This window comes from Heliangelus exortis, unplaced genomic scaffold (genome assembly GCF_036169615.1).
Source record: "Heliangelus exortis unplaced genomic scaffold, bHelExo1.hap1 Scaffold_279, whole genome shotgun sequence".
NCBI classification, from domain to species: domain Eukaryota; kingdom Metazoa; phylum Chordata; class Aves; order Apodiformes; family Trochilidae; genus Heliangelus; species Heliangelus exortis.
The window spans coordinates 1-10750 of NW_027285956.1; the positions used below are offsets into that span (position 1 = coordinate 1).

General features: G+C 48.4%; 1 protein-coding gene across 1 annotated transcript; it reads right to left on the reverse strand.

The window, feature by feature from the left end:
* Positions 1-806: 806 nt before the first annotated feature.
* On the reverse strand, positions 807-7735 carry EHD2 (EH domain containing 2). The gene is made up of 5 exons (XM_071732641.1): positions 7058-7735; positions 4567-4664; positions 2550-2962; positions 1815-1979; positions 807-1545 (listed from the first exon to the last, which is right to left on the reverse strand). The coding sequence occupies exons 1-5, from the start codon at positions 7453-7455 to the stop codon at positions 1009-1011; spliced, it is 1611 nt and encodes a 536-aa protein (XP_071588742.1). The 5' UTR covers positions 7456-7735; the 3' UTR covers positions 807-1008.
* Positions 7736-10750: the final 3015 nt, after the last annotated feature.

Genomic DNA, 10750 nt, shown 5'->3' on the forward strand with positions numbered 1-10750 from the left:
TGGCCTGGGCGCCATCTTGAAAAGGGCGGAGGCCAAACGCGGCCTAAAAAAAGGCCCGGATGTGCCCCTAAAAAAAGGCCCGGATGTGCCCCTAAAAAGGCCCGGATGTGCCCCTAAAAAGCCCCGGATGTTACCCAAAACAGCCCCGGATGTGCCCCAATGAGCACCATTTTTAAAAATTTTCGTCCACTCTTTTTTTTGGTGTTTTTTTATTGTTTTTCCACTGTTTTTGGCGTTTTTTTCATTTTCTTTCAACTCTTTTTGTTTTCTTTTTCCATTGCATTTCCACCATTTTTTTCCATTGTATTGCCACCATTTTTTTTTCTATTTCCACTCTTTTTGGGTTTTTTTATGGTATTTCCACTTTTGTAGGGTTTTTTTTACTGTATTTCAGTTTTTTCTTTGTTTTCAGTTGCATTTCCACTATTTTTGGGTTTTTTTATGGCATTGCCATGATTTTCGGGGTTTTTCCATTTTATTCCCACCGTATGTTTTTTATTCCCATTCCCCTTTTCCCCCCATTCCATTTGCATTCCCTTTTTTCACCCATCCCCCCCATTTTACCATTTTCCACACCCAACCCCCAGTCCCATTTCCCAACCTCCGCCATTTTTTCCCCATTTCCCCCATTTCCCAACCCCCGCCATTTCTTCCAACCCCACCATTTTTTTCCCATTTCCACCATTCACCAACGCCGTCATTTTTCCCCTCCATTTTTCCCCATTTCCCCCATTTCCCAACCCCTGCCATTTTTTCCCGCCATTTTTTCCCCCAATTTTTTCCCCTCCATTTTTTTCCCATTTCCCCCCATTTCCCAACCCCTGCCATTTTTTCCCCATTTCCACCATTTCCCAACCCCCACCATTTTTCCCCGCCATTTTTCCCCCATTTTTTCTCACCATTTTTTCCCTGCCATTTTTCTCCTCCATTTCCCCCCATTTCCACCACTCCCCAACACCGCCATTTTCCCCCCTCCATTTTTTTCCCCCCATTTCTCCCTTTCCCCCCTCACTCCCCAGACCCTTTGGGCCTCCTCTTGGAAGGAGGCACCAACCTTGGCGGGAGGTCGTTGGGCAACCCTTTCCCTTCCAGTTTGACCCCAATCAGGTGCCCAGCCAACGCGAACTCTTCGGCGTCCAACATTCCATCACGGTCGACATCGCTCAACCTCCAGATCCTCCCCAGGACGGAAGAGGGGAGGTTGCTGCTCACCATCCACCCCTTTGCCCTCTTCCCGCTCAACTTCCCCCCAAGGGGGCTCAACCCGTAGAAGATTTCGTCGTATTTGGCCTTATCCTTGGTCACCACCCACTCTTCTTCCTCTCCCCCTTCCTCTTCCTCTTCTTCCTCCCCAAAGGGGCCTTGGCGGCTGCCATCAAACGCCCCCCCCTGAACCCCGGGGACCCCCTGGGGTGTCTCCAGCTCCTCTTGACGTAGAAGAGGCACCAAGGAGGCGATATCGGAACTCAAGAGCTCTTCCAAGGTCTCCAACGCCCGGCGCTTCACGGAGGGGAAGCGGGAAAAGTCGTGGACTGCCAGGAGCTCCTGTGACAAAAACACCAAAAAACCCAAAAAAACCAAAAAAAAAACCAACCCAAAAAGAGGAGTCAGGAGGGTGAGGAAAGAGAGAGGAAGATGGGAAGGCTAAAAAATGAGGGCAGGAGACCCAAAAAAGGGTGAAGATCCTCCAAAAACAAGGCAAGGATGATGGCGGTTCTGCCAACCCGGGGTCGGGACCCGACGGGAGGACCCAAAAAAAGGGTCCTGGCCCCATGGGGTGGGTGGGGGGGGATAGGGGTGTCCCTGGTGCCCACCTGCATGCGGGCGCAGTCGGGGAAGTCCCCAGGGGGGATGTGGTGCTCCAGTTGGATGCGGGCGAAGAGCAGGGGGAGGTTGTGGATCAGCTGCTTCTTCTTCTGCTCCTTCCCAAAGACCGAGGGCATCGACTTCCGCAGGCGCGTCAGGATGTGGGCATGGACCTGGGGGGAGGGGCGGGGTCAGGGCATCATCATCTTCATCATTGTCATCATCATCACCATCACCATCACCATCCTCCTCCTCCTCCTCCTCCCCCCTGGCCATGCCGATGGCTACGGTGTCTCCGGATGTTGGACACTCCAAGAATTCCATCATTTCCCTGCCGGAAGCAGTGACCTCACGGGAACCCCTCCAGGAGGAAGGGCACAGGAAGGGGTGGGGAGGGGACCCCACCTTGGCCATTGTCGGAGGTGGCTGAGAGCCACCTGGGACATCCCCAGGAAGGGAGGGGACCCCGAGACTGCTACAAAGGGGGGGACAGCTGAGGGTCCAGGGGTCCCCTTGGTCCCGTTGGATCCATGGAGAACCCCAAGGTCCCCTTGGTCCCATTGGAGCCATGGAGAACCCCAAGGTCCCCTTGGTCCCGTTGGACCCATGGAGAACCCCAAGGTCCCCTTGGTCCCATGGAGGATCCCTGGTGTCCGCTTGGTCCGAGCTGCCCCACATTGGGCTCTGTGGTCCCATGGTGTCCCCCAATGTCCCCCGGTGTCCCCGGGGGGTGGTGGCCTCACCCGGAGGAGCCTCGCTCTCTTGACGAGGTCATTGAGCTTCCTGAGGGCGGCGTTTCGGGGCAGGTTCTGGATATCCTGGAACAGATCCTGCTCCTCCAGCTCAAAGAGGCGCCGGTTCTCGGCATTGAGGAGGGGTTGGGCCCAGAAGGAACCAATGAAGACCCGGAGAACCTCGGGGGTGTTGAAGACCTTGCCCAAAGACCACATCAAGGCCCCGTAGACACGCATCAGCTGCTGGGTCTCCACCAGATCCGCTTTGTTGAGGACCACGCGGATTTTGTCCTCGTTGCCCTTGAGGGCCCGGATGGCCTCGGAAAACTCGTCGGAAATCTCCAACTTGTGGGCGTCGAAGAGGAGGATGATGAGGTCAACGCGCTCGGCGAACCATTGGAGTACGGCTGGGAAGTCATAGCCTGGGGGGAGGGGATTAAATCCGGATTAAAAATGCAAAAATCAGTGCCAATTCGCTTCAGAATCGCAAAAATCGGCACCAGGCCCCGCCCGAGGAGGAGTCAGAGCGGATCCAGGTGGGAAGAGCAAAAATTGGGTTTGGTGTGGGTTGGGATGTGAAAAATCAGTGTTAATCCAGATTGTAATATCAAAAATCGGATTTAATATGAATTATTATATCAAAATCAGCATTAATCTGGATTGCAATTGCAGAAATCGGATTTAATGTGGATTAGGATATCAAAAATCAGATTTAATATGGATTGTAATCTTGAAAATCACATTTAATGTGGGTTGGGATACCAAAAATCAGATTAATCCGGATTGTAATTGCAGAAATCTGATTTAATGTGGATTAGGATATCAAAAAAACAGCATTAATCTGCATTTTAATCTCAAAAATTAGATTTTATATGGATTATTATATAAAAGATCAGCATTAATCTGGATTATGATATAAAAAAAACAGTATTAATCTGGATTATAGTATCAAAAATTGAATTTAATGTGGGTTAGGATGTGAAAAATCAGCATAAATCCGGATTATAATATAAAAAATAGGATTTAATGTGGATTGGGATATAAAAATCAGCATTAATCCAGATTGTAATTTCAGAAATGGGATTTGATATGGATTAGGGTATCAAAAATCAGCATTAATCCGCATTGTAATTGCAGAAATCAGATTAAATGTGGATTAGAATATAAAAATCAGCATTAATCGGGATTATAATCTCAAAATTAGGATTTAACGTGGATTAGGATAGCAAAAATCAGATTTAATCTGGATTGTAATCTTGAAAATCACATTTAATATGGATTAGGATATCAAAAATCAGATTTAATGTGGGTTATAATATAAAAGCATTAATCAGGATTGTAACAGCAGAATCTAATATGGATTATATGGATCTAATTTGGATCTAATGGATTATATGGATCTAATATGCATTATAATACAGAAAACCAGCATTAATATGGATTATAATCTTGAAAATCAGATTTAGTATGGATTATGATATAAAAAACAGCATTAATCCAGATTGTAATTGCAGAAATAGGATTTAAAGTGGATTAATATATAAAAATCAGCATTAATCCGGATTGTAATCACAAAAATTGGATTTACTGTGGATTAGGATATCAAAACACAGCATAAATCTGCATTTCAATAGAAAAAAACAGATTTAATCCGGATTATGATATGAAAATTGTCACAAATCTGATATGCCCACCCCCACCCCCCCCTGCTCTCCCCAGGCTGGGGTTATTTTTTTGGGGTTTGCTTTTTTTGGGGGGGAGGGTTGGTTTTTTTTTTTGTTTGTTTGTTTTTAATTTCTTTTAAATTTTTTAGTTTTTTAAAAATTTTTTTGTATGCCCCCCCTCCCCCCCTGCTCTCCCTGGGCTATGGTCTCAGGGTTGTTTTTTGTTTGGTTGTTTTTTGGGGTTTTTTGGGGTTGTTTTTTTTTTTGGTTTTTGATTTTTTTTTTTGTTTGGTTTGTTTGTTTGTTTGTTTTTTGTTTTGTTTTGTTTTGTTTTTATTTCTTTTCGTGTCCCCCCCCCATACCGCGGCTCACGCGCTGCTTGGCCCCCGAGAGGATCCCGGGGGTGTCGATCAGGGTCAGGCTCTCCAGGACCTGATTGGGGAGGTGGGCGCACTGGAACCTGAGGGGGGGGGGCAAAAAATGGGTTAAGACCCCCCCCAAAATCCCCCAAAACTCCCAATTCCCCAACAACCCCCCCCCCAAAAAAATAAAAAAAACAAACCAAACGTCCCGGACCCTCCCGATCCTCCCTGAACCCTCCCCGGACCCACCCAAAAACCCCCCGGGGCCCCCCCTTTGAACCCCCTCCGTCCCCCCCCAAACTCCCCCTAAACCCCTCCAACCCCCCCCCCCAAAAAAAAACCACCCCTGGACCCCCCCTTTTGAGCTCACTCGGTGTCCCCCCCCTCAAACCCCCTCCCAAAACCCCCTCTGACCCCCCCGAGGCCCCCCTGAGCCCCCCCTGACCCCCGACCCCCCCCAAAAAAAACCCCCAGACCGCCCCCTTTTGAACCCCCTCGGTCCTCCCTCCAAAACCCCTCCAAACCCCCCCCAAAAAAACCCCAGACTCTCTCCCCCCCCCCCCTCTTTAAACCCCCTCGGTCCCCCCCACCCCAACCCCCCCCCAAAACTCCCCCCAGACCCCCCCTGAACCGCCTGCCCCCTCAGAAATTCCTTGGACCCCCCCGGACCCCCCCCAAGGCCCCCCCCGAACCCCCTGCCCACAGCTCCCCCCTCTAAACCCCTTCAAACGCCCCTCCCAAAACCCCCCCGGACCCCCCCCCCTTTGAACCCCCTCGTTCCTCCCTCAGCCCCCCCCCCCCGAACCTCCCCTGAACCCCTCCAGACCCCCCCTGAACCTCGCCCCCCTCCCCCGGACCCCCCCAAAAAACCCCCCATACCCCCCCCCTTTCAACCTCCCCGTCGCCCCCCCCCCAAACCCCCCGGATCCCTTCGGACCCCCCCTAAGCCCCCCCTTGGACCCCTCCTTACCCCCCCCACGGGGATTTCTTGCCCCGGGGGGGGTCCCACGGATGGGGGGTGGGGGTGGGGGGGGCCCCCTCCCTGCTTCGTTTCTTTGCGGGGGGTTGCGGGGGGGGGGGGGCAGCTCCGGAATTTTTGGCTCCCGCTCCGCATTCCCATCCCATGGGGTCATCCCCCCCCCTACCCCCCCCTTCCAAGCGGGGCGGGACCCCCTCCCTCAACAATTCCCACGGGTGACCCCACCCCCCGCTTTTCCCGCGAGGCGGGGGAATCGCCGAAAATATCCAAAAATGGGGAAAAAGGAGTCGCGGGGGGAAGGGGGGGGAAAGGAGGAGGGGAGATTTTTGGGGCGAAACTTCGAGTTTTGGGGGGGGTCCTGGAGATGGGGGGGGGGGCGGATTTTGGGGTCCCGAGTGGATTTTCGGGAGGTCAGGATGGGATGAGGGGGGTTCGGGTTTTTTTTGGGAGGGGTCCGGGTAGGATTTGGGGGCGGTCAAGGTGGGATGGGTCCTGTTTTGGGGTGTCGGGATTTGATTTTTTTTTTTTGGGGGGGGTCTGTTATGTTTTTGGGGGGGGTCTGTTATTTTTTGGGAGGGGGTCTGTAATATTTTTTTGGGGGGGTGTTATATCTTGGGGGGGCTCTGTTATACTTTTTTGGGGGTGTGTTCTATTTTTTGGGGGGCTCTGATATTTTTTTTCGGGGGGGATCTGTTATATTTTTTGGGGGGGTCATATTTTTTGGAGGGGGAGTCTGTTATATTTTTGGGGGGTCTGTTACTTTTTTGGGAGGGTCTGATATTTTTTGGGGGGGATCTGATATTTTTTTGGGGGGTCAGTTATATTTTGGGGGTTCTGTTATATCTTGTGGGGGTCTTATAATTTGGGGGGGTCATATTTTGGGGGGGCTTCAGTTATATTTTTTTTGGGGGGTCTGTTATATTTCTTGGGGGGCTGTGTTCATTTTGGGGGGGGGGCCCTTTATATCTTTTTTGGGTGGGGGGTCAGTTATATTTTTTGGGGGGTATCTATTTTTTGGGGGGTGAGTAATTTTTTGGGGTGGGGGTCTATTATATTTTTTGGGGTGGCTCATATTTTTTTCGGGGGGGCTCATATTTTTTTGGGGGTCTATTATATTTTTTTGGGGGGTTTCTGTTATATTTTTTTGGGTGGGTGGCCCTGTAATATTTTTGGGGGTGGCTCTGGTTTTTGTTTTTGTTTTTTTTTTTCTGGGGGGGTGATTCTCTTCTATTTTTGGGGGTGGCTCTATTTTTTTTGTTTTTTTGGTTTTTTTGGGGGGGATGATTCTGTTCTATTTTTTGGGGGGCTCTGTTATATTTTAGGGGTGGGTCTGTTAAATTTTTTTGGGGGGGGTCTGGTTTTGGTTTTTTTTTTTTTTTTTTTTGGGTTGCTCTGTAATTATTTTTTTTTTTTTTTTTTTTTTGGTGATTCTCTTCTATTTTTGGGGTGCCTCTGCTATTTTTTTTTTTTTTTTTTTTTTGGGGGGTGTCCGTGCCCCCCCCCGGGACTCACCTGTTGAGGAAAGCGTTTCCGAAGGGGTTGAGTTTCCGGAAGGGTTTTTGGGGATCCACGACGAGGGCGTTGCCGGGGGTCACCCCCTCGCTCTCCCCGTGCATGATCGCCACGAAAGAATCGGTCGTGGGTTCGGGTCCCACGCGGCTCCCGGGCACCTCCTGTTCCAGGAGATATTGGATAAAGGAAGTTTTTCCCGTGGAATATTGACCCATCACCAGGACCATGGGTTTGGTGTCGAAATCCGCGTCCTCCAGAGCCGGGGAGTGAAAATCGTGGAAAAGGGAAAATTCCTCGAGTGGGAGGAGTTTTTTTTTATAAAGAGTTTTCAGCCCCTGGGTGACGGTGAGGGCGGCCTCGGGGGGTTTCTTCTGCTGCTTCTTCAACCAACTGAACATCGTGGGGGTCGTGGGGGGGTCTCGGGTGGGGGGATGGAGGTGGGAGGGGGCTCAGCACTGAGCCATGGGGGGGATGCTCCGTGGGACCCCCCCACCCAGCGTGGGTGTGGGGAAGGGAAAGTGGGAAAAAAAAAAATCGGAAAAAGGAGTGGAGCGGGGAAAAAAAAAAGCAGGGGATTGGAGTGAAAATGAAGGGGAAAAAAAATAAATAGAAAAAAAAGGATGGAATTAAAAGAAAATGAAGGGGGAAAAAAAAAGGCTCGGAATTAAAGGAAAAATGAAGGGGAAAAAAACCTAAAAGAAGTCGACCCCCCAAAAAAATGGCACGGAATTAAAACGATAATAAAGGGGAAAAAAATAAAAAGAAGTAAAAAAACAAAAAACAAAAAACAAAAAACAAAAAACCCCACGGAATTAAAAGAAAAATGAAAGGGAAAAAAAAATCGGGGAAATGATGAGAAAAACGAAAGGGAAAAAAACCAACCCAACTATCACGAACAAAAGTGGGGAAAGTTAAAGAAAAAGAGGAGAAAATAGGGAAAAACGGGAAAAGGGAAAAGCAAGGAGGGGTCGCAATAAAAAAAAAGTAAAAAGTCGTAAAAGGTTAAAAAAAAAACCAAAAACCTGACGAAAAAGCCTCACGAAAGTTCCAAAAATCCTCCAAATAAAACGAAACAAAACCGAGAAAGTCCGAAAACCCCAAGAAAACAACTCAAAAAAATACAAATTCGGGTTTTTCTCCCCTCCCCCCCCAAAAAAAAAGTGCCAGGTGCCGGGTGGGGTCTTCTCTTCCCAGTGGGGAAATTCGCTTTTTTTGCCCCCAAAAAAACGCGGGGACCGAAGCGATTTGTTGCTTTTTTTTTTTTTTTTAAGGATTTTTTTTTTTCCCAATTTCTTTGATTTTTCCAAGAGGCAAAAAACCCCTCGGAGGTGACGCCGAAAAAAATCTGAGCGGGGAGGGGAAGAGCCCGGGGGGGAAAAAAGGTCCCGGAGCTGCCGGGTTGGGAGGGGTAAAAATGGGAATTAAAATAAATTTACATAAATTATCCCGCGGCAGAGGGGGGAGGGGGAGGGGTCGGAGCCATAAAAGAAAAAAAAATAATTAAAAACCGGATGGGTGGGGGAGGGGGAGGGGGAGTGTGCGGCTGCTTTTTGGGTGAATTTCTGCCGATTTTGGGGCGGAGAAAAGGGGTGGAGGCGGGGTTCAGTTTTTTAAAAGAATTTAATTTACAGAGCGGTACTAAATGTACAGAATTCTTTTTTTTTTTTAAAAAAACCCAAAAAAAAAAAAAATTATACACAATAAATACAAATACAAAAAAAAAATATTTTTTTTTCCTCTGCTGCGATTCCGGGGGGGTCCGGCTTGATTTCTGGGGTGGTTTCTCCCAAATTCCTCGTGGCTGCTTTCGGTTTTTTCCCGATTTACCCGATTTGCGTTTTTTCCCCCCAAAAGCCCCCCGCCCCAACCCATCCCGAGGCGCAACCCCCCCCCCAAAAAACGGGTGGGAAAGGGTTAAATCCTTCAATCCTCCCCCAAAAGCAAAGTCGAGAGGAGGCAAATCGGAATTTTCTCCCCCCAAAATCGGAATTTTCGCCCCCCCCCCCCTCCTCTCCCTCTCCTTCCCCCGGGCGCTTTTTGGGTGGAAAAAAGGCAAATTTGGGGCTTTGTGGCTGGCAGGGAAAGGCAAAAAACGGAGCAAACAATCCCCAAATCGGAGTTTTCTTGCCAAAAAAAAAGAATTGGACGGGAAAATGGGAAAATAAGACGGGAAGTGAAAAAAAAAAAAAAAAATCTATGTTTAATTTTTAGGGATTTAAGGAAAAAAAAAAAACCCCACAAATATTGAACATTTGGGAATCGCCCGACGGTGCAAAAATGGGGAAAAAAGCTGGAAAATAATGAAAAATAATGAAAATAATAAAAAAATTCCCCTCGGAGAACTATTTCCCTCCTCAATTCCCAACATCCAAACCGCGTTTTGGGGGAAAAAGGGGGAAAAAGGGTTGGGAGGGGTGGGGCTTTTTTTTTTGGAAAATAGGAAGGATTTTGGATTTTTTTTTCAAGGAGGGAGGGGCAGAGCTGGGGCTGAGCAAGCGCCCAGGAATGTGGAGCCGTTCCCAGGCTCCGGGATTGTTCCTGCTCGGAAAAAAAAAAAAAAAATTGGACGAAAAAAAAACCAAAACCCCACACAAAACCCGGGGAAATAAAAAATAAGCATTAAAAAAAAAAAAATAATAAAAGAAATCGCAGCCCTGGGCGGGAGCATCCGCAGCTCCCCGGGCTCTTGGCCAAAAAACTTCAAGTTTTATGGACTTATTTTCTAATTTTTTTTCTTTTTTAATCCCGAAGACGGCGCTAAAAAAAAAAACAAACAACGGAATTTTTGGAGGGTTTGGCCCCGGTGAGGATGTTTGGTTGCCAGGGGTGATTTTTGTTTACAGGGAGGGAGGGGGAAAAAAAGCAGAGGGAGAAAAAAAAATAAAGAAAAAATCACAAACCTCCCCAAAAAAGGTGTAAAGTTCCCAGTGGATCTTTTCCATCCCAGCCCCTGCCCCAAAACTGGGTATTTTTCCCCAAAGTTGCCACTTGTGAAGGTGGTTGGCGAGGGGGTGCTGCTAAAAAAGGGGAAAATGGGGAAAAAAGGGGAAAAAAAAGGAAGAGGGGAAAAAAGGGGCAGAAGGGATAAAAATAGGAGGAAAAGGGAAAAAAAGGATGAAAAAGAGGGGGGAAAAGGACAAAAGGGGGGGAAAGAGGGAGAAAATGGGAAAAGAGGAAAAAGGGGGGCAGAAGGGATAAAGTCAGGAAAAAAGAGGAAGAAAGGGAGGAAAAAAGAGGAAAAAAGAGGGAGAAATGGATAAAAAGTGAAAGAGGGGGGTGGGGGAGGAAGTTTTCGGGTGCGAAACCCCCGCCCCCAGGCAGAGCAGGATGGGGATTCCCAGCTTGGGGTGAAATTTGGGATTTTTGGGTGTGGAGAGGATTTGGGTTTTTTTTTTTGTTTCCCTTTGGCCACTGCCTCTTCCTGCCCCATTTCCCACCCCCCCGGGAAGTTTTTCCTCCTCTTTCCATGCCAAATCCCAACACCCCCCGGGCTCTTTCTCCTCCAGGAAGAATTTGCTTTCCCTTTGAGCATTTCCTTGGGTTTTTGGGTTTTTTTGTGGTTTTTTTTTCTCCTCTTTTCCCCCCTCCTCGCAGATCCCGAGCGGCAACCGTCTGGGAAATAACTTAAAAATAATTAAAAAAAAATTATTTTTTTGGCCAACAACCTTGCAGAGTCCTCTTTGGCCTCCCAGG

What these genes read in the sequence shown, in the direction of transcription:
- EHD2 (XM_071732641.1), bottom strand. Translation starts at nt 7,455, where the DNA reads ATGTTCAGTTGGTTGAAGAAGCAGCAGAAGAAACCCCCCGAGGCCGCC. An exon ending in GGAAACGCTTTCCTCAACAG is followed by an intron (nt 4,665 to 7,057) that starts GTGAGTCCCGGG and finishes CCCCCCCCTCAG; the next exon opens with GTTCCAGTGCGCCCACCTCC. An exon ending in CCGACTGCGCCCGCATGCAG is followed by an intron (nt 1,546 to 1,814) that starts GTGGGCACCAGG and finishes TTTTTGTCACAG; the next exon opens with GAGCTCCTGGCAGTCCACGA.